Source organism: Syzygium oleosum, unplaced genomic scaffold, assembly GCF_021117445.2.
Source record: "Syzygium oleosum isolate NSW1041296 unplaced genomic scaffold, Sole_v2.1 Sole_v2.29, whole genome shotgun sequence".
NCBI classification, from domain to species: Eukaryota; Viridiplantae; Streptophyta; class Magnoliopsida; order Myrtales; family Myrtaceae; genus Syzygium; species Syzygium oleosum.
The window spans coordinates 4,037,777-4,058,431 of NW_026607513.1; the positions used below are offsets into that span (position 1 = coordinate 4,037,777).

At 39.8% G+C, this 20,655-nt stretch overlaps 2 protein-coding genes across 3 annotated transcripts; one reads left to right on the plus strand and one right to left on the minus strand.

Annotated features, from left to right (window-relative positions):
- Nucleotides 1-1,237: 1,237 nt before the first annotated feature.
- On the minus strand, nt 1,238-19,938 carry LOC130135186 (thioredoxin O1, mitochondrial-like). Of its 2 annotated transcripts, none has more exons than XM_056303720.1 (6): nt 19,683-19,938; nt 19,006-19,071; nt 18,811-18,861; nt 18,598-18,677; nt 18,400-18,444; nt 1,238-1,471 (listed from the first exon to the last, which is right to left on the minus strand). In XM_056303720.1, the coding sequence occupies exons 1-6, from the start codon at nt 19,885-19,887 to the stop codon at nt 1,373-1,375; spliced, it is 546 nt and encodes a 181-aa protein (XP_056159695.1). In that variant the 5' UTR covers nt 19,888-19,938; the 3' UTR covers nt 1,238-1,372. The 2 variants fall into 2 exon arrangements, with proteins under 2 accessions (XP_056159695.1, XP_056159694.1); XM_056303719.1 differs by lacking the exon at nt 1,238-1,471 and adding an exon at nt 16,909-17,094 and having other exon boundaries at nt 19,683-19,936.
- Nucleotides 7,989-10,037, plus strand: LOC115662266 (ankyrin repeat-containing protein BDA1-like). Its single transcript, XM_030584431.2, has 2 exons — nt 7,989-8,645; nt 9,167-10,037. The coding sequence occupies exons 1-2, from the start codon at nt 8,061-8,063 to the stop codon at nt 9,812-9,814; spliced, it is 1,233 nt and encodes a 410-aa protein (XP_030440291.2). The 5' UTR covers nt 7,989-8,060; the 3' UTR covers nt 9,815-10,037.
- Nucleotides 19,939-20,655: the final 717 nt, after the last annotated feature.

Here is a 20,655-nt window from a genome sequence, read left to right on the forward strand (position 1 = left end):
GAGACGACATTAGGCTGGGGCACTCTCTCGAAGTCCCTTAATTGAATGAGGCCTGAATCGTACACCCCGAACTTGCGTGATAAGTGTGGTTTCGATATGGTTTGAAACTATTCTAAAGCAATAAGTTTGGTTTGGGTCCAATCCGTACTGTGTAAACCCCTACAAACTAGCATTTCCACATCTATATAGATGGCGTCTCTAACATTATGGTCAGCTGAGGCAAAGTTATCGCTAGTTATGCATGTAAGAGGCAGCCAAGAGAAAGTTCCAAACGTTCATATGGAGGCTTTCAACAAGAAAAACATGTGTTCTATTAGGGGTGAGCGGTTCATTCTTTACAGGTTTCACATGGAACCTGAAACCTACCATTGGGTACAAGTTCTTCATTTTTTGGAACCTGAAACTTACCTGTTGGAACTGACAGGGTAGGTTCTAGGATTTAATAGGTTCTTTTTATTTATTTATTTCATCAAAACGAAAATGAATGCAATAATATTGAACAAACTTGTCATTAATTAAAAAGAATACAAAATACTAGCTTTCCTGAAATTACGGTTTAAATAAATATAACTAATATGAGAAGCCATTGCGTGAATCAATACTAGGAGTGAGCAGTTCCATGTTCTGTATAGGTTCCACCCATGATAATAGGTTCCTTATTTTTTGGAACTTGGAACTTGGAACGTACCCTATTACAGGTTCAAGGGTCGGTTCCACAGTCTACTCAGGTTCCACCTATATTATTAATTGAACAATTGTAGTGAATCATCATTTTTAATGACCACCACTTACTTCTATAATCTACTAACCACAACTTATATTTAGACACACAAAAAATATGAAACATTACTAAGTTATAAAATGAAAGCTCAAACTAGTGGTTCCAGATTATATTATCATCATCTACTGCTATGAAACACAGCAGAATCACGCGAAAATATAGACAAAAAAAACACAAAAAACTTGTTTAGGTTTCAGGTTCCAGGTTCCACCTACCTAGAACCTGAAACCTACTCGTCGAAATATGTTTCCTAATTTTTGGAATCTGTAACCTATCCTGCATACCTTGAAACCTAGAACTTACATGTTTCTACTAGTCAGGTTCTCATGTTCTAGGGTAAAACTTGGAACCATGCTCACCCTATGTTATATCGCACTAGGTACTCCTAAATAACACAAAACATGACAAAAAGAAGCCCAAGAAGTCTCAGGACCGACACGACAGAAATATACGGTCACCGCCTCACAAACTCTACACAATGTGATGCCCTCCGATGTAGGGCCGGCGGCCACTAAGGCCCAATAGGTAGGAGCAGTTATGTCAGCTCATATGCACAAACACATCCGTATAGCGCAAGAGGCGATGAGAGAATCAAGTATATAGCCTATCCATTGTATGCTTCAAGCGTTCAACATCAGCTCCCACAATTTCATCTACCTTTTGCCCCTTGCTGAAGAAATGAAGTCTCGGCTGCAGCAAAATTCGAAATCAGTTTCTCATACAAAAGTAGTACCACAGAAGTTAAAAGTTAGACGAGAGTTTAATGAAGCCGAAGACAGAAAATTGGCTCGCACACAGTTCTCGCTGGCATTTCTCAAGAAAGATCCGTCAGAATGCATAATTCAGGATATGAAATGTCCGGAAACAATGATGATGCTTGCAACTTTTTCATTATGCCTAACTCATAGCACTTTCCACTTTGCTTGATGGGTGTCGACGAGGCCAGATCAATTTTTTGCGCAAACCCAAACTGACCCAATTTATTTTGAGTTTTGGAATTCTCTTTTGTGACATTAAGACTGCACCACACCAGCCCAAAGCCGACACATCACAGAGTGGAACCGAACTTGAAGAACTTCAGTATGATTGAGAATTTGAAGCAACAACAGTTCGGTTGAACTCCGAGTCCCGACCATTTCTGCCACTTATGGCCAGAATCAACCTATAGCAAGAACAAATAAAACCAAAAGAGAAAGAACTTCCCCCGGAACTTGATCAAACCTGAACTTTTCCTGTTCGACTCCAGTTCATAAACTCCGTCTTCAATTCCTTCCAGTTTTTTTCGTACAACTTTAGGGTGTCATGCACTCCCAGGAACACTGATCATGTCCATTTTTCCATATATTGAATTTTGTATCTAGCCAAATTTCTTCCCCCAAGTACCAAAGAAATAAAACAGAAATAAAAAGAGAAATCAAATGAAAAACTCAAAGGACGGCACAGCTGAAGTGAAGCTGGTAATAGCTCAAATTAATCAAGATACTAAAATGGATTTTCCTGATGGCCAACGATTTCTTAGCTAGCCAAGGAAAGAATGACCAACTCCATATTGCTCCAAGGAACGTACCTTTCAGAAAATGATGAAGTCAATTATCTCTGATAAGTGTGTTCAAATACTGTGCAGTTGGAAAGCAATAGATGTGGACAGTATGCATTGAAGCAAAAACAGCCATTGGCTCATGAAATCATACTGGAGCAAAGGGATTTGGTGCTTTGGTGTGAGAGCGGTTTAATAAAGGAAAAGACCTGTTATCTCTGTACCAAAATATGAACTCTATCGGAAGTGACCACCCCCATGACCACAGTATGCAAGAAACTTTAAAACACAATCCGGAATTTTCTTTCATGGATAACAAAGAGGCTCCGAGACACAAAGTTCTTCCCAAGACGAGCTTGAGTTTTGAGAACATTCCTTGATACGCAGCATCAGCTAGACTATCAATCTTCAGATTAACTTTGTTAGCTCCAGGATCACCGCAACAGAGTCGCACACCTCCTCATTCTAGCGATGAGAAAGAGAGAGAGAGAGAGAGTCAAGGTGTGCATGAAAAACAAGAAAGAAAGCAAAACCGATAGAAATGATTTGGGCCAGAAGTTGGGTGCGATGTGTCTTGTTGGGCCCGGCCCATTTGGACATCGGTCAGTCCAGCTCAATTGTTGTGTGGCTGCATTTAGTTGCCCATCCACACAATGAGGATGAGGATAGTACAATTGTATAAGTTTTGGGCCTGCAATTACCACTTTTTTCATGCTCTAAAATCTTGATTAATTACCTTTTTCAAACAGTGTTTTTATACCCCTCGTTCTCCCACAGTTGACCTGATCATGGGTTTAGCAACCCATGGGCCTGCCAGCCGAATTGCCGAGCGGCCATATCAACTCACACGTCGGCCATATCTCCAAATCTTTTAGTTTTACATTCTGTAGCACATCACTGGCGCTTACCTACGCATTCGTGAGTTAGAAAGCCAAAGAACACGCCAAGAAAAAGCTGCATTTGGTGGAAGGATTTGGAGTTTTGGATGCCTTGCTCTCTTTTTCTTTCTTTGCCCTTCATGCCATGGGGTAGTGGAAACAATGTCATTTATCGATGCACCTCCTTTGGCCCGTAAAATCTAGGGTTTTGCACGCCTTAACTTCAACTAAATGCGGTATCTTGCTTTAGTAAAAGTAGGATCTTTCTTTTTATAGGAATCAACGATAAGAAATATCAAAATCTTTAAGATTGTCACCGTAGTATTTCGTACATAGATACCATTCGTATGTGTATCTCACTATAAAGTAGCAATGGTAATGAAAATTAGATTATTTTCACGTGGAGGCTTACATGATGAAAAGTCGATATCTAAAATTTCAAAGTTCATTGACTAGTTTTGTAATCTGTCACGAAAATAAAAGTGCTTGCAAACACATAGAGACGTAGAAAGGAAAGTAAAAGAACAATGCTTTAGGTATATTTTTATTGTATCTTTTTGGACTCGAAAACAATTATAAATATAGAAGAGGCCAAATTGTATTCCCATCGACCTTACCATTACGAATTTAATGTATGTCAAATCATTTACATTTGTTATAATTGATAACAAAATAATATTTCTACAAAAACTTAATGGATCGTCCACCCGATCGTGGGTATGCTAAAACACCAAATTATGAGATCGACTGATTAAAGATGGCAACCTTGCTAGACGAAATACAAATTGATCAATGGCCGTTTTCTGTACTGTTACAAGGTTGAAAATGTTTCGAATCACACCTTTAATTAATTGCTTAATCTTTTAGTCGAAATGACTTATTAAAACTTTCGTATGTAGATACCATTCGTATGTGTATCTCACTATAAAGTAGCATTGGTAATGAAAATTACATTATTTTCACGTGGAGGCGTTGATGATGAAAAGTCAATATCTAAAATTTCAAAGTTCATTGACTAGTTTTGTAATCTGTCACGAAAATAGAAGTGCTTGCAAACACATAGAGACGTAGAAAGGAAAGTAAAAGAACAATGCTTTATGTATATTTTTATTGTATCTTTTTGGACTCGAAAACAATTATAAATATAGAAGAGGCCAAATTGTATTCCCATCGACCTTACCATTACGAATTTAATGTATGTCAAATCATTTACATTTGTTATAATTGATAACAAAATAATATTTCTACAAAAACTTAATGGATCGTCCACCCGATCGTGGGTATGCTAAAACACCAAATTATGAGATCGACTGATTAAAGATGGCAACCTTGCTAGACGAAATACAAATTGATCAATGGCCGTTTTCTGTACTGTTACAAGGTTGAAAATGTTTCGAATCACACCTTTAATTAATTGCTTAATCTTTTAGTCGAAATGACTTATTAAAACTTTCGTATGTAGATACCATTCGTATGTGTATCTCACTATAAAGTAGCATTGGTAATGAAAATTACATTATTTTCACGTGGAGGCGTTGATGATGAAAAGTCAATATCTAAAATTTCAAAGTTCATTGACTAGTTTTGTAATCTGTCACGAAAATAGAAGTGCTTGCAAACACATAGAGACGTAGAAAGGAAAGTAAAAGAACAATGCTTTATGTATATTTTTATTTTATCTTTTTGGACTCGAAAACAATTATACATATAGAAGAGGCCAAATTGTATTCCCATTGACCTTACCATTACGAATTTAATGTATGTCAAATCATTTACATTTGTTATAATTGATAACAAAATATTTCTACAAAAACTTAATGGATCGTCCACCCGATCGTGGGTATGCTAAAACACCAAATTATGAGATGAATGATTAAAGATGGCAACCTTGCTAGACGAAATACAAATTGATCAATGACCGTTTTCTGTACTGTTACAAGGTTGAAAATGTTTCGAATCACACCTTTAATTAATTGCTTAATCTTTTAGTCAAAATGACTTATTAAAACTTTGTATGTACGCGGATCATTTGTTGGATGGAGGTACAGAACTGTCAAGCATCCTATACAATTTCGATGGGGTGGATTTCACAGTCATATGAAACTTAAAAGGCTTAAGAATGGAGAGCTCATCGAGATGTCAATTGATCACGGCCATGTCAAACCAAGCTCATCACTCCTGGATTGGAAGATCACCACTTAATACTTCATCGTGATTAACGGTTCAAGGACGATAACTCGACATCATGCACCAGCAGTGAGGCAATGAGCAATACATCGAGAGTTTGACGTAATTCTTATCATATGACGCGGATGGTAAAAACGAAAAATGAAAGGAGTGGTATAAAGTCATCCCTGGGATTGTTTTGTCTCTAACCAGCAGGAGAAAAGGAATTCCACATAGGGCTCCTCTTTCCTAGAAATCCCCCCGTCTTGAATAAATTCATCCACTACCCTACTACGTTCCATTATAATTTATTATCTATATAATATAATTCCATTACCAAATCACTATACGGATAACGATCATATCGAGTATTATTCTCCTTTTTTTTTATTGTCCATCGAAATGTAACAACAGGGTGCAATTTTTGTTGCTCGCCGTGGCTAGGTGGATACACAATCCACCAATTTTGTATCTGCTATAATGGAATTTGCATCCATATAATGCGGTTATATAACCATTCTTATATTTGAGAGTGGTGAGTCTTCCTCTTTAGTTTCGTGCGCGTAGACATTCGTTTCGCTTGCGTTTGAATTGAATGTCCACAAACCAATGCATGAGTATTATTTCATCAATGCATTAGCTCCAGTTGAGAGTCATTCAAAATTTCTCTTGCACCAGCTATGTTTGGCCAAAAACACGAGGCAAAAATCAATGTTTCGTTGTGAATCAGTGAACTATATTCATCAATCATTGTCATCCTAAGAGATAAGGATGACGATGGCGCGAATACCACCTTATTCAGTGAACTATATTCATCAATCATTGTCATCCTAAGAGATAAGGATGACGATGGTGCAAATACCACCTTATACATCCGCTTCATTTCCTTCTTCCTTAGTGATCACCAATGGCGTATATGAAAATAATTGAAGACCAATATAGTGAAAGGTGCCGTTTGGCTAGAAAGTGAGATTGGACCGTAGAATTCCCGGAGCTTTAGACATGTCAAAAAGTGCATCTTTCGGTTTGATGCCTTTCAACTTTGGCGTGATTTGAGGTTGGTGTGACGGGATGGAGACGTAAGAAAAGGAATTTCCTTTTTTGGTCCCCAAAGACCCAAGGAAAATGAGCCGTTGTGATGTTGCAAGGAAGTTTCCCAAGTGACTCCAATGTTGGCAATTGCCGTGTTTCTAGCAGCAATGGACTTTCCTTCCAAGGATGTGTTTGTTTCGCGGAGAATGTACCATTTCTGAAAAATACTTTTCAGGAAGTCATTTTTCAAGAAAATGAGTTTACTTTTCGGTATTTGACTAAAACCTATAAAAGACTTTGAAAGTATTTTCAGTTGTTTGGTGATGAAAATCTAATGGAGAAAATTATCAAAAAAATTATCATTTCAAATTATTTGTTATTTTTAAATTATTTTTTTGAGAACGGAAAATATATGAATGTTTACCTTCTTAGAAAAAAAAAAGAAAAAAAAGAAAGAAAAGAGAAGCAAAAATATAAACAAATTCAAAATGAGCAATTCAGGAAAGTGTTTTCACCTTCTTAAATTAAGGAATTCACTTTTCTAATTTTATATATGAATATTTTTCTTAACCAGAAAGTGTTTTCAGTTGACTTACCATTTTTGGCGAACCAAACGGGTGAACGTCTGGAAAACGAATTCCCGAAAAATACTTTTCCTCAAACAAACGCACTCTAAGTCTCTATTTGCGGTCAAGGTCCAATTCGAACTCCACCATGGAAATAACAGAACCAACTCCAGTTCGAAAAGGCAATTGCCGTGTTTCGAGCAAACTTGGACCCAATACAAAGTTCAAGTAGGGACATTCAAATCTTGATTGCTACTCCGACATGAACGCAGTTTAATTCGGGTCAGGTCGGGTTAACGAGCTAAATTCCGAATCATGTTCTAACATATAAGCTTTGAGATTAAAAGCAAGTGAACTATTACAGCGGCCATCCGATCTTATCATAATGGAAAACTCAATTGCCAATTACATTAAAGAGGAACAAATTATGAAGAACCCTCTAAGGCCTAACCAGTTGATGGACATCGATTTACTCTTCTAGACGGCAATAGGGATATGTGTAGAAATAGGGCTTAAAGATTGGGCAGATGGTCGATTGACGATTTAAGATTTTGTTTTGGCCACTTGAAGACTTCATGAAATTTAGTGAAAAAAAAAAACTCTAATTAGAAGTGGAGTTCGCTGTCAGTTGAATTCAAGCATTGGAATTCTTATACTCCGCACGGTTTAAGTAGTTCCCATCATTGAGTACCAGGGCGGGTGTAGTGGTGATTTATCAAGACAGCCTCAGCTGTTACTCCCCCCAACTTCATGCAATTGGGGAGAAATGACACCCAACAACATTAAATAAAAAAAGAAAGAAAAAGATTGTCGGACCGCAAATTATTGGCATAGGATTGATTGCACCTCTTGGATTAATTTTAAATTATCTTCATGACTTGGCCGACTCATGGCGAAACTTGGCATGGAAGTTCTCTGACGGAGAAAGACCCTCCAATCGGATGAGTTGTTCCTGCGGCATAAGTCATAAGCCTTGACCCACCGAATTAAATTCTCGTTGACTGTAGCACTATTTATGATTTTGCAAGTTGGGTACTCGCACTTCCATCGACCAGCAACGAGCAAAGCCCCTCTTCTCCTACGTTTCCCTGGCCAAAACAATGGACCCTCGGCTTCAACAAGCGATAGAACATGATGATGTTGATGAGCTCCACAGGTTCATTGTGGAGGAGCCAAAACTCTTAGATCGTGCATGTAAGGGCCCCTTCCCAAATACCCCTCTCCACATCGCCGCAGCCGCCGGGAAAACCCAAGTGGCCATTGAGATGGCCATCTTGAAGCCTTCGTTCGCTCGGATACTGAATCCAGAGGGTTACAGCCCCATGCACTTGGCTTTGCAGCATGAGCATTATCAAACCGCAAGGGCACTGATGAAATTCGACCCCAAGTTGATCCGAGTCCGAGGACGACGCGGGATCACCCCTTTACATTATCTCACCGAGAAAGAAGGAGACAATGAGTTGGAGCTCTTGGCCGAATTCCTAACTGCCTGCAAATCGTCCATCGAAGACTTGACGAGCCAATGCGAAACTGCAGTTCACGTTGCTGTCAAGAATCACAACCTCAAGGCATTCAAGGTTTTGTTTGGATGGCTTAAGCGAGTCTATTTGACAAAAATCTTGGACTGGAAAGATCAAGATGGTAACACCGTCTTACATATTGCTATATCCGAAAAGCAACCCGAGGTATAGTTCATGCTGATTCAATTCATCGATTTCGTAGTTGTTCGTGCTTCTATTGTTCGATCCTTGCATAATTTAATCTAGGAATATATCTTCAAACGGGCGGGTCGGATTGTATTTGGATGGGTCAAAAATGAATTCAGTTTCAAATTGACCCATTTATGCTATATTGATCTATTTTTAGGTAATACAGTTTTAACGACTCATACCCGATAGTGTCCAGACCTAAGTCATGCCCAATCCAACTCATGTAACTGTTCCAAGAGAAAATATCAGGAGAAGAGGAAGCTGAGTCAAAGTAAATTATTTTTCCTTCTGTGGTTCAGTTGAGTCATAGTACATATGGCAGAGAGACAGAGAGAACAATAAATAAACAATCGACATGGAAAAGAGAGCGACAATCTATCATCCAGAATACGGGATGACGGATGGCGAGTTCTTCCTGAAACAATCAGCAAGACTTAGTCTGATCAGAAGCCGCTGACAAAGTATACTTCATTTTGTTTTCTTTGCATTTCTTCCAGATCATCAAGTTGTTGATTGGGTATACGAGCATAGATGCAAAGAACTTCCAAGATAAGACGGCTCTGGAAATCTTCCTAGTGAATCCTAGCGGCGATCAAAGTGTCGCAAAGAGGTTACGCTGGGAAGGACGTCGTGCAAAATATTTTGCTCCTACCCTCTCTCTGTCACAGTTTTTTGGCAGTGATCTAGATCGCTTTGAGAAGTTGGCATGTTCTTTTGGCATCCGATATGAATCCGCTCGCAACATTATATTTCTAATGTCTGTCTTAATGGTGATTTTCGGTTTCCAATATGGTCTCACTCTTCTGGAAGGATACTGGCAGAATTCCTCCTTGAATCCCACGGCCAATTCCACTGTCGTTGCCACCAATTCCAGTGGTACTGCTACTGGAAAACCACATCATGCCGGAAACCTGATACCGGAGGGCTGGCTGCTATATACTTTCGTGGCCCTCATCATTTTGGCTATTTTCGCATTGCTGAAGAAAATCTTGGCCTTTATAATGACACTATTACCCTATGCGCGCAAGGATTACTGCGTATTAGCCTATGGCATTTTGGCCTTCTCTAAAACCTTTCCCACATTCCCGGAGCCCATTGAGATCGGAGGAGTGCCGTTATGGAATATTACCAGTACTCGCAAGTAGCCGCTTTATTTATCCCCTTGTACGTGGGGGCAAAGCACATCCAAGATATAGATAGAATCGATGCCACAAGGAGACCTGTCGGCAACTTCCTACAATCAAAGTATCAGAAACTTCACTAGTATTATTCACTTTAATTATTCTTGTCGCGAATGTATATGAACCATGCTGCTAGTCTCGAGGTTTGCAAGAAATAGACTAGACTCTTTTTATTTGTTGCGTGTAATGGACTCATCTGGTATATATATCCCTAATCCCTAAAGACCTTTTATCTTGCTTGAAGTCAAGACTTCGAATAGCTTTTTTCCTAATTCAACTTCGTAAAATAACGCGCTGGAAAAGTACCGAATCTCAACTTGAAAACACGAATGACCAGAGTGATAAAGCTAACATAACAACTAAGAGGGGTTGGGGTGAATTGGTTGTTTTAAGAAAATTACAACTTTTTCTATAAGAGATAACATGACACCAGCTCTAATACCATGATAGAAAGTCCAACCCAAAAGTTTAAGCTGATAGGTGGAGGGAGGCTATATGAATATATAAAGTATTTAGGACCCGATGTCAAGGGACGTGAGATAATATTTCAACAAAAAAAAATTAAAGCATACATCACCGGTGTAAAATAAATTATTGCGCATAAATGATCCCATCCATCTTTGACTTTAAGATTGTAACTCTCCACTCTTTCATATTAATGGTGTCTGAGATGCTCGTGTAAGTCTTTTTTTTTAAATGACGGTGTAAGCTTATGATCACTCTAGTAATATTTGTAGGTGATTGTCACGAAGACCGCGTCAACTAAAAGCCCAAACAATCCGTCTCGTTGACTTTGAAGTCAGTTAGGAGACTTCCTCGCAACCTCTTAATGGCTCATTTTCCTCGGGTCTGTGGGGACATGATTGAACTTTAATTCAACATCAAACTCCTCCTTTTGGCAAAAAAAAAAAAGAAAAGGAAACTCCTACTCTTCCTCCATCTCGTCACAGGCACGTTTGTGGGTTATATATAGCTTACCAAGAGCCATCACCTAACTTGTAATCAGAATTTATTGAGGATGCTCTTTTAGGCTATGTTTCTCATACTTTCGTACTATATGTGCCCACAAGTAGCTGATTTAGTGCAGTGTCCTCAAAATGCTTTATCGCATTAGATTTGGTCATCCGATAAGGCAGGTAATAGGAGTGCCACTTACGCGAAGACGCTTCCTTGTTGGTTAGCATAGAACATTCTTGCATTTGTTGATAATATTTCGACCGAGAAATTGCAAAATATTTATCTCAATGACTTTAGGATTCTCGTATAATTAAGAGATCTTTCACTCCAAATTGCAGCTACCCCACTTAAATTTTCCTTCCCAGTGTGAATCTTTCTTTTTCATTCTTAAGAAATATCGTCTATGGAGTCCATCTAGTTCTCATTGTTTCATAAGCTTCAGACATCTTCTTGTTTCTTCCTCTTAGGTTTATTGTTCACCATCTCTTTACCTCTGATCTTCTATGTATTTCTCTTGTATTTGAGACAAACTTTTGTACCAATGCCACATTTTGCAATATATATCATCCGTCTAGTTGGGCGAATGAGTTCAACAACCTTTCGGACCGGTATGCTCATCTCCTCAAAAAATTGGGAAAAGTACTAAAAAAATCATAAACCTATTGCATTGGTACCAATTCAGTCTTAAACCTTTCAATTAAACTAATTTACTCATAAACCTTTTCACATTGGTACCAATGCAATCCACCTGGCCAATTTAGGTCAGAAATTTTTAATGTGGACGCCGGTGACCCTAACATGGCCAGTGCTAACTTTGACATTTTTAATAATTTTTTGTGAAGTTTTTTTCTTTTTTTTTTCTTTCCCTTCTTTTCGCTGGTGGCCGGCACAAGGCGACCACCAATGAGGTTAGCTGGCCGACCCTTGCCTAGGCCAAGGCGACCTTGCCGGGTGTCGCTTTGGCAAGGATTGGCCTCACCAACCATGGCATGTGCCGACTACCAGAGGAAAGAGAAGGAAAGAAAAAAAAGAAAAAGAAAAAAATTCAAAAAAATTATTAAAAATGTCCACGTCGACACCGGCTACGTACTACTGGGGCCCATGTCAATAATTTTCAGCCTACATTGGTCGGATGGACTGAATTTGTACCAATGTGAAAAGGTTTAAGACTAAATTCGTCAAATTGAAAAGTTTATGACTGAATTTGTACCAATGTAATAGGTTTGGGAAAAGTGTCAGAAAAATCCTAAACATATTGCATTAGGGCGCATTTAGTCTTAAACCTTTTGATTGTGTCAATTTGATCATAAACATTTTGACCTAGTGCCAATTCGGTCATTGCGGCTAATTTTGGCCGGATATTACTGACGTAAATGTCGGCTAGCTTACGTGGCACGACCGACACTGAAGTGACATTTTTAATAATATTTTAATAAATTTCAAAAAAAATTCTTTTTTATTTTTTTCTTTCTTTTTTTTTCTCTTTTTTTCCCCTCACTTGGGCAGGGGGAAAAAGAGAAAAAAAGAAAGGAAAAAAAGAAAGAAAAAAGAAAAAAAAATTGAAATTATTAAATATTATTAAAAAATTGTTCACGTTAGTATCGGCTGTGTCACGTAGGTTGGCCGGCTTCCACGTCAACAACCGGTCAAAATTAACCATAAGGACTAAATTGGCACTAGGTCAAAACATTAAGGACTAAATTAGCACCAATATAATAGATTTAGGACTTCTTTAATACTTTTTGCCAATAGGTTATGACTATTTTGGTACTTTTCCCTAAAAAAATCTCCATCCCCGACCATTCTCACATCCATGTCCTTGGCAATGTCATTACCACAAATCCGAAGGTGGTCGAGCACGTGCTCAAGACAAGATTCGACAATTACCCAAAAGGATCGCATGGTAAATTGCAAAAGCAGTCCGGAATCTCAAACGACCACGTGCTTCCAGATGAGAAAGCATTTCGTGCGTGCAATGTTGCCCTCAGTTTGGCAAGATTGGTGCAGCCTTGCAGGTGCAGTTCTTATGCTTTCCCTGTCTAAGAGTCATGATATGTTTCGACAGTATGATTCATACTTTTCCTAGAAAGCACTGTGATGACTATCGTTTGAGGACTTGTAAATAGATGAGGAGTATGTCCTTAGAAGCTTCCAAAGGAATGCCAGTAATAGCAGCATAGATGAGGATACAAAACAGCTAATGCGGTGGTCCTGCCTTATTGTATGATCAATCTTAGTACTGCACTCTTGAACCTTGAAATTCAATGTGCTCCAAGGACCAGCCAGCCATAATCTAAGTTAATTTAATACGGAGGCATATGTCTGACTTCTGTCCCCGCTTCGCGAGTATGCATTTGTTTATGATGGATTATGGGTTTATGGATGTGCGGGCCATCCGTGTTGGGCTAACCCAGCTCATGACCCATCATGGGAGCCCATCTCAAGTAACTGCTATGTCAGTTACTTGCGGATCGTGTAACTGCCCTTAGCAGTTCAAAAACAAAAGGGAAAAGATCGTAATAGTGAGAATAGGGTGATTTAAGAAAAAGATAAGAAAACGGCGTTCTGTTCTCTTCCCTGACATACGATCCAACGAGGAACTCTCGCGCCTGCAATTGATAGCCTTTAATTTGTGGAAACAAGGCATGTTCGTTGTATGATATACCTATTCGATTAGTATTTGTAGATTTTCTTAGGCATGTTTATCGATTGTTCGAGTTTCGGTATTTAGGAACTATTTCTCAACTGTTCGAGTTTCGTTTTATTTAGGAATACGTATCCATCATTGGTATCAGAACTATTTCTCGACTGTTAATTGGCTTGTTCATCAAACAAGGATCAGCCGAAAATTGCAAACCGTTCCGACGGCCACTCGGGTACGGAAATCAACACTCGACCATACTATTCGGGGCCACTTCTCGGAGTTTCGTCCACTAAAAATCATTTTTAATTACACAGGTTGGTAGTTCTCATTGAGACAAGAAAAACGAGGGGTGGCACATCGCCAGGGGAGGCCGCACGCTCCCCCATGCGCTGCCGTAAGCGGCTGTCTCGTTGTCGGCGCGCGTGTGGCACGCACTTGCACGATGGTACATGCCCATGCATGGCATACGCCTGTTGCCCCTCTCCGCGAAATTACGATTCTGCCCTCCATTTTTTTTAATTATTAAAAAAATCGTAGGAGCTCCAGTTGGGGCATGGTTGATGTCGTTGTGTTTATATTGAAATTATCTAAATTGTGACATAATTTATTAATCTCATTAACCTCGGTGGGAGTAGATCCCGAGACTTTTGCATGTTGATGTCTTCGATGTTCCCAATATTTTGTTGTTCCATGCATTATGAGTAATCCTTTTATTCTGTTTTCGTTACATAAACAATGGTAACTATCGTACGCCGTCCCAGAATACCAAGGAAGTGGGAACAAAGAATGAATCTGCTAAGATTAAGAGAAGAATTGGCCAATTATCGATGAGATGGTAATGTTAACATGTTAGAGCATGTTATTGAGGTCAATGAAATGATCCAAAATATAATTTGGGAGGGTTTTATTATGAGAGATCGTAACAGGGTCGTTGCCTTGAGAAACACCCTTCCTGAAGTGTGGCAAGCCATTGTTGATGAACTATGGAAACCCGACCAATGTCCACAACATAAGATACTTGTGGAAGCTTCTCTGAAAAAGTATATAAAGATTGGGGCAACAAAGACATCAACACTAGCGATGAATATGACCTGGCACATATCTAAGAGATTTGCAAAAGTCTTCCCTTGGTTAACAAACTCCACTGTTGATTTTCATGAGGAATTTTATGAGTCTATCCCTGTTTTTATGAAGATTAAGAAATATTGATGCTATTTCTTTAGAATATGTTGTCATTAGTGAACTTTTCTATGTTAGTATCTTCTTTCTTCTTAGACTTATGCATTGTTTATGGAATATTTAGTTTTGAATATTCAATGGCGTTGTTTTTATATTGATATTGTCTTGTTCATGTTATATATGAGTGGGAAGTTCTAGAAAGTTTTAATAACTTAAAAGAACTTAATTTTGCATAAAGAATTATATTAATGATAATTTCAAATTAGGATTTTTAGATGATGATTGAAAACAAAGTAACCTTTCGAATATGAAATCTTATATGAAATTATTCATTAATGTAATTAGTTTGTGTAAAATAGATGCATAAATGTTAGAGATTAATAATTATGCATATATGTGTTCAGAACCAATGGCTTTAGCATTTAAGAATATCGTAGCTGAGCTCAATAAGGGAGAGAAATTGAAAGGGCGAAAATTATGAAATCTGGAATATGAAAATTGAAGAAGAGCAAGAAGTACTAGAAGCTCTTAATCAAGTTATGGAAGAACCTGAAGATTGAAATACTGCACAACATAGAAGGGATAAAGATGCATTTGCTGCATGGAAGAAAAAGAACTCAGTAGCTCGCATTACATGCTTTTTGCATGTAATATGCAAATCACTATGTAGGAGCTTTAGACTCCGAAGCTTTAGATGACGATCTGAATCTGGTGATGAAGGAAGCTCCTGTGGCTGAAGTTTGAGAAGCATATAAAGTGGCCTGAGGAATGGTTCAAGCTTTACAAGAAAATGTAATCGGTTTGCCTCAATGGTTTCTGTATTCTGTGAGAGGCTTGGATGGCATGATCTAGAGGTCTTGGTTGGCAAGTTCCAAAATCTAGTGTCCTTTGGAGCGAGAGCAGATTGTAGAGCTTACGAATATCCCATGAACGTGTATATAGGGAAAGACCCATGAAAGTGTCGGGCACTAGCGTTACGATGGTGACCCGGAATTGTGCCGATGGAGGCGGAAAAAACCATGCTGTTGAGGAAGCTTCCAGCCGTGATCATGTTTCCGCTCTGGAAATGTTCCAAGTGCATCCCAGTGGTGATCAAGATGTTGCGAATAGCTTACACCGTCAAGGACGTACGTCAAGAAGGAAAGCTAAAAAATTGTGATAGAGAGAGCGTAAGAGTAAAAACCTTCCTTCTCGACATCCTTGACGAGTAAAAAACATCTTCCATTGGGATTCACTTGGACGATTTCCAGAGTAGAAACATGATCCTGAACGGCTTGAAGCTTCCTCAACAGTATGGTTTTTTCTGCCTCCGTCGACACAATCTGGCCCACCATTACGACACTAGCGCCCGACACTTTCATGGTTCAATTCTCTTTAATGCATTCTCCGCCTTGCCAACTTTACGTGCCTTATAATTGAATTCCCGAGATCCACTGAGGTCACCGGACTCATCTTAACGGGATTTTATGCATTCTCTTTATGGTTCAATTCACTTTCGGTTAATGTCAGGAAGTCTGAAAATATTTTCTCGAAAATGATTTTTTATCAAACAAACGGACCTCTTATTAATTTCTAAATGGATAATCTGTCATCCAATGAGATCAACTGTAGAAGGTCGCCATCTTCCAAGGTCTTAACAAAAAACTGATTGAAGGTTCATGACCATATATCATTGTTGCATAGGATCTCCCACTTAGTGTATTCCAATGTAATCTCCGTCTTACATCAATTTGCAACCTAAGATGGGATTACTATACTTCTCAAAGAAGAAAAAGGAAATCCAAAGACTTACAAGCCCCCGTCAACTATTTGAAATCCAATTTTTGACCCAAAGAAAAATGGGCATAATCGAGAATAGCACAAGAGATGACATTATGCCGGGGCACTCTCTCGAAGTCCCATAATGCAATGAGGCCTGAATCCTACACACGGAACTTGCAAGATAAATGTGGTTTCGATATGGGTTGGAACTGTTCTAATCCAATAGGTTAGTTTTGGGTCCAATCCAAACTATGTAAACCCCTACAAACTAACGTATCCACATCCACATATTAGGCGTCTTTGACATGATGGTCAGCTAAGGTAAAGTTATCACTAGTTATATGCATGAAAGAGGCAGCCAAGAGAAAGTTCCCCCTGTTTTATTAGTGGCTTTCATCGGGAAATCATATGTTATTTCACACTGGGTAATCCTAACCAATGAAAAACATGACAAAAAGAAGTCCAAGAACTCTCGGGACCGACACGACAGATATGGTCGTTGCCTCACAAACTCTAGCAGCCACTAAGGCCCAATAGGGTAGGAGCAGTTATGTCAGCCCATATGCACAAACACATCCGTATAGCGCAAGAGGCCATAAGAGAATCACTTATACAGCCTATCCATTGTATGCTTCAAGCGTTCAATATCAGCTCCCACAATTTCATCTACCTTCTGCCCCTTGCTGAAGAAATGAAGTCTCGGCTGCAGCAAAATGTAAAATCAGTTTCCCATACAAAAAAGAACCACACAGATGAGAGTTAAATGAAGCCGAAGAAGAAAATTAACTCCCCCACAGTTCCCACAGGCATTTCTCAAAAAAAATCCATCAGAATGCATAGTTTAGGATATAAAATGTCAGAAAACGATGATGATGCTTCCCAAGTTTTCATCATGCCTAACTCATAGTACTTCTCACTCTACTTGATGGGTGTCAATGAGGCCAGATCAATTTCTGCGCAAACCCAAACTGACCCAATTTCTTTTTAGTTTTGGAATTCTCTTTTGTGACCCTAACTGCACCACATCAGCCCAAAGTTGACACATCACAGAGTTGAAACAAATTCGAAGAATCTACATACAATTGAGAATTTGAAGCAGCAACAATTCAGTTCAACTCCAAGTCCGACCATTTCTGTTTCTTATGGAATGAAACAACCTATAGCAAGAACAAATTAAAGCCAAAAGAAAAAGAACTTCCACCTGAACTAGAAAAAACCTGAACATTTCCTGTTGGACTCCAGTTAATTAAACTAGGTCTTCAATTCCTTTGGGTTTTTTGTGCAACTTTAGGGTGTCATGCACTTCCAGGAACACTGTTCATGTCAGTTTTTTCTATATCTTGGATTTTGTATCTAGCCCCATTTCTACCCCCAGGCAGCCCCATTTCTACCCCCAAGCACCAAAATAAAAATCAAATGAAAAACTAAAAAAATGGCACAGCTGTAGTGAAGTTGTAATAGCTCCAATTAAAGAAAACAATAAAACAGTTTTTCCTCATGGCCAAGGAAAGAATGACCAACTCCATATTGCTTTAGTAAAGATACATTCCAGGAAATCATAAAGTCAATCAGGTCTGATAAGCGTGTTCAAATGCTGTGCAGTTGAAAAGCACTAGATGTGGACAGTATGGATTGAAGCAACAACTGGTGTGGGCTCATGAAATCATACTGGAGCAAAGGATTTGGTGCTTTGGTGTATGGGCAGTTTGATAACGGAAACGAGCTGTTATCTCGGTACCAAGATAGAAATTCTATCAGAAGGAACCACCATCCATGACCACAGTATGCAAGACATTTTAGATCACAATAGAGAATTTTCTTGCATAGATAAGGAGGAGGCTGCAAGTCACAAAATTCTTCCCAAGACGAGCTTGAGTTTTGAGAACGTTCCTCCATTTGCAGCACCAATCAGACACGCAATCTTCAGATTATCTTTGTTAGTGAAATTAAAAAAACCGTATACATTGCTTGAAAATAGCATCCAATAACATGCATAACATTGTCTTACCACAGAGTCGATCCTCAGCTCCATCAATTTGTCTTGAATGCCCTCCTGCAGACAAATTAACAATATTAGCATCCAAGAGTAGAAAGCATTTCTATCATAGAGAGAAAGCCGTGAATATCACCATAGAGAACTTCCACTAAGATTAAGAGTGGTCTAGAGGGACAATGTGGAAACCAGAGAAAAAGCAAAAGGCATTACCTGATCAATGTCAATTTTATACGTAGTCACATGAGGGTACTTCTCATTCAATGCTTCAATGGCAGGGGACATGAATCTGCCTGCAAGACACAGGCAGATTAATGTTAAGGCTAAAGTAACCTTTTATATTCAAGTAACAGAGGATAATCAAGAGGAACAAGTGCCAGTTAATGGAGGACGTTGCCAAATTCCTAGATGGTTGAGATTACTTACAAGGACCACACCATGCCGCAGTGAAGTACAAAATTGCTGGTGCAGACTCATCTATCAAAACCAATCAGACAAAAGCATAAGATATTTCGTATTTTGGGGGCCCTCGAAGAGGTAAGAACTGCGATCCCATCTCCTCTGTGTCATACATGTCTAGCCATAAAACAAAAAGGAGTCGACACCAGAAGAAGAACAAACCTCTGATCTTGGCAAGCACACCATCGAACTGTTCTTCTGACTTGACAAGGTGCATGCTCGTAGAACCTGAGATTGCAAGATTGGCCTTAGTGGACCACCAAATTTGAGCCACTCAGAATATGCAGTTCATCTAAGAGGCAGGAACTATCCACTACACATCCCTTGGTGAGCTAAAACGAGCTTACATTTTCAAAGAGGGAAAATAAGCCACCAACAGAAATGCTACGAATTGTCAGCCTTTTCAAAAAAGTACGAGCAAGACTATCTATGATGGCAATTGGCGAGCATGAATTTCACGCATTGACCCCGATTCCAACTATCGCCCTTCCTCATGTTGTAACTCCCTTCCCCAAAAGAGGGAGAAATGTAGACAAGAGACCACAGTTGGTAAATGCACATCGTGTAGTGTGGATAGGAAGTTTGGTTCGTGGAAAGCAGGAAGAGCCTTGAACTCCAACTGGTCGAATCGCAATCAAAAGTTCAATCTTTCTTCTTCAAGCGCGAGTATACGAATTCCCAAATACAAATGGTGCCGACCCACCAACTTCAAATAGCTGATGCAAGACTCGGGCGCACGTCAAGAAATAGACTGAGAAAGCAATCAAAAGGGAAGGAAGAGAGGGAAATGTAGCGAAACGGGTGTTGATGAATTGGGACGGAGAGGTGAGGAAGCGCACCTGAAGGAGACGAAGCTGAGGAGAAGGTCCGGGGAAGAGAGATAGCGGCGAAGGCAGAGGCGACCATGGGAGGGACGGCTCTTTGTGCGTCATCCGCATAACTTGGGAGACGAAGGAGGAACTGGGGTTGCCGGCGGAGGCCCACGACTCCGCCGCCGCCGCCTGAGCTCCACGACCGCCGCAACAGCGCCGCACACCTCCTCATTCTAGCGATGTATGAGAGAGAGAAAGAGGGAGCGAGAGAGAGAAGGCGTGCAGGAAAACCAGAAGGAAAGCAAAGCTGATGGAAATGATTTGGGCCAGAATTTGGGCGAGATGTGTCTTGTTGGGCCTGGGCCCATTTGGATATCGGTCGGCCCAGCTCAATTTTTGTGTGGCTGCATTTTAGGTGCCCAATCACACAATTTGGATTGGGATTGTGTAAATTGTATGAGTTTTGGGGCCTGGAATTGCCAAATTTTCACGCTCTGGGAATCTGGGATTGATTAGCAACTTGGAACACTGGTTTTGTATCTCTCCTTCTCCTACAAGTAGACCTCATCAAGGGCCTAGCAGCTAACGGGCCCGCCCACCAAATCGCCGGGCTTGGCCGAGGAAATAGGTATGTTTCGGTGAGCCTGGCCAAGCCGCGCCTTCCTCCGCCGTTCCAAGCGGTCAAAGCCGTGGCTTCACTACAATGGCTGTCCCAAACCTGCGTGGCACCCTCCGTCATCTTACGCCTCTCTCTCTCCCTCGTCGATCCACACAATCGACAACTTGATTTTGCTCAGCAACCCATGACACTTGCTTGTTTTCCCCTTCTCAACACTCCTTGTCATTTTATGGATTAATTATGTCTTCCAAATCATATCAAGAGAATTTTAGCCCATATAATTGCGTGGGCGTAGGCCTCATGGTCATCCGTGGGCCGGCCGAGCTCCAAAAAAAGGCACGCCGCCCTGGGGCTAGGCAGGATTGGACAGGACTGATGCAG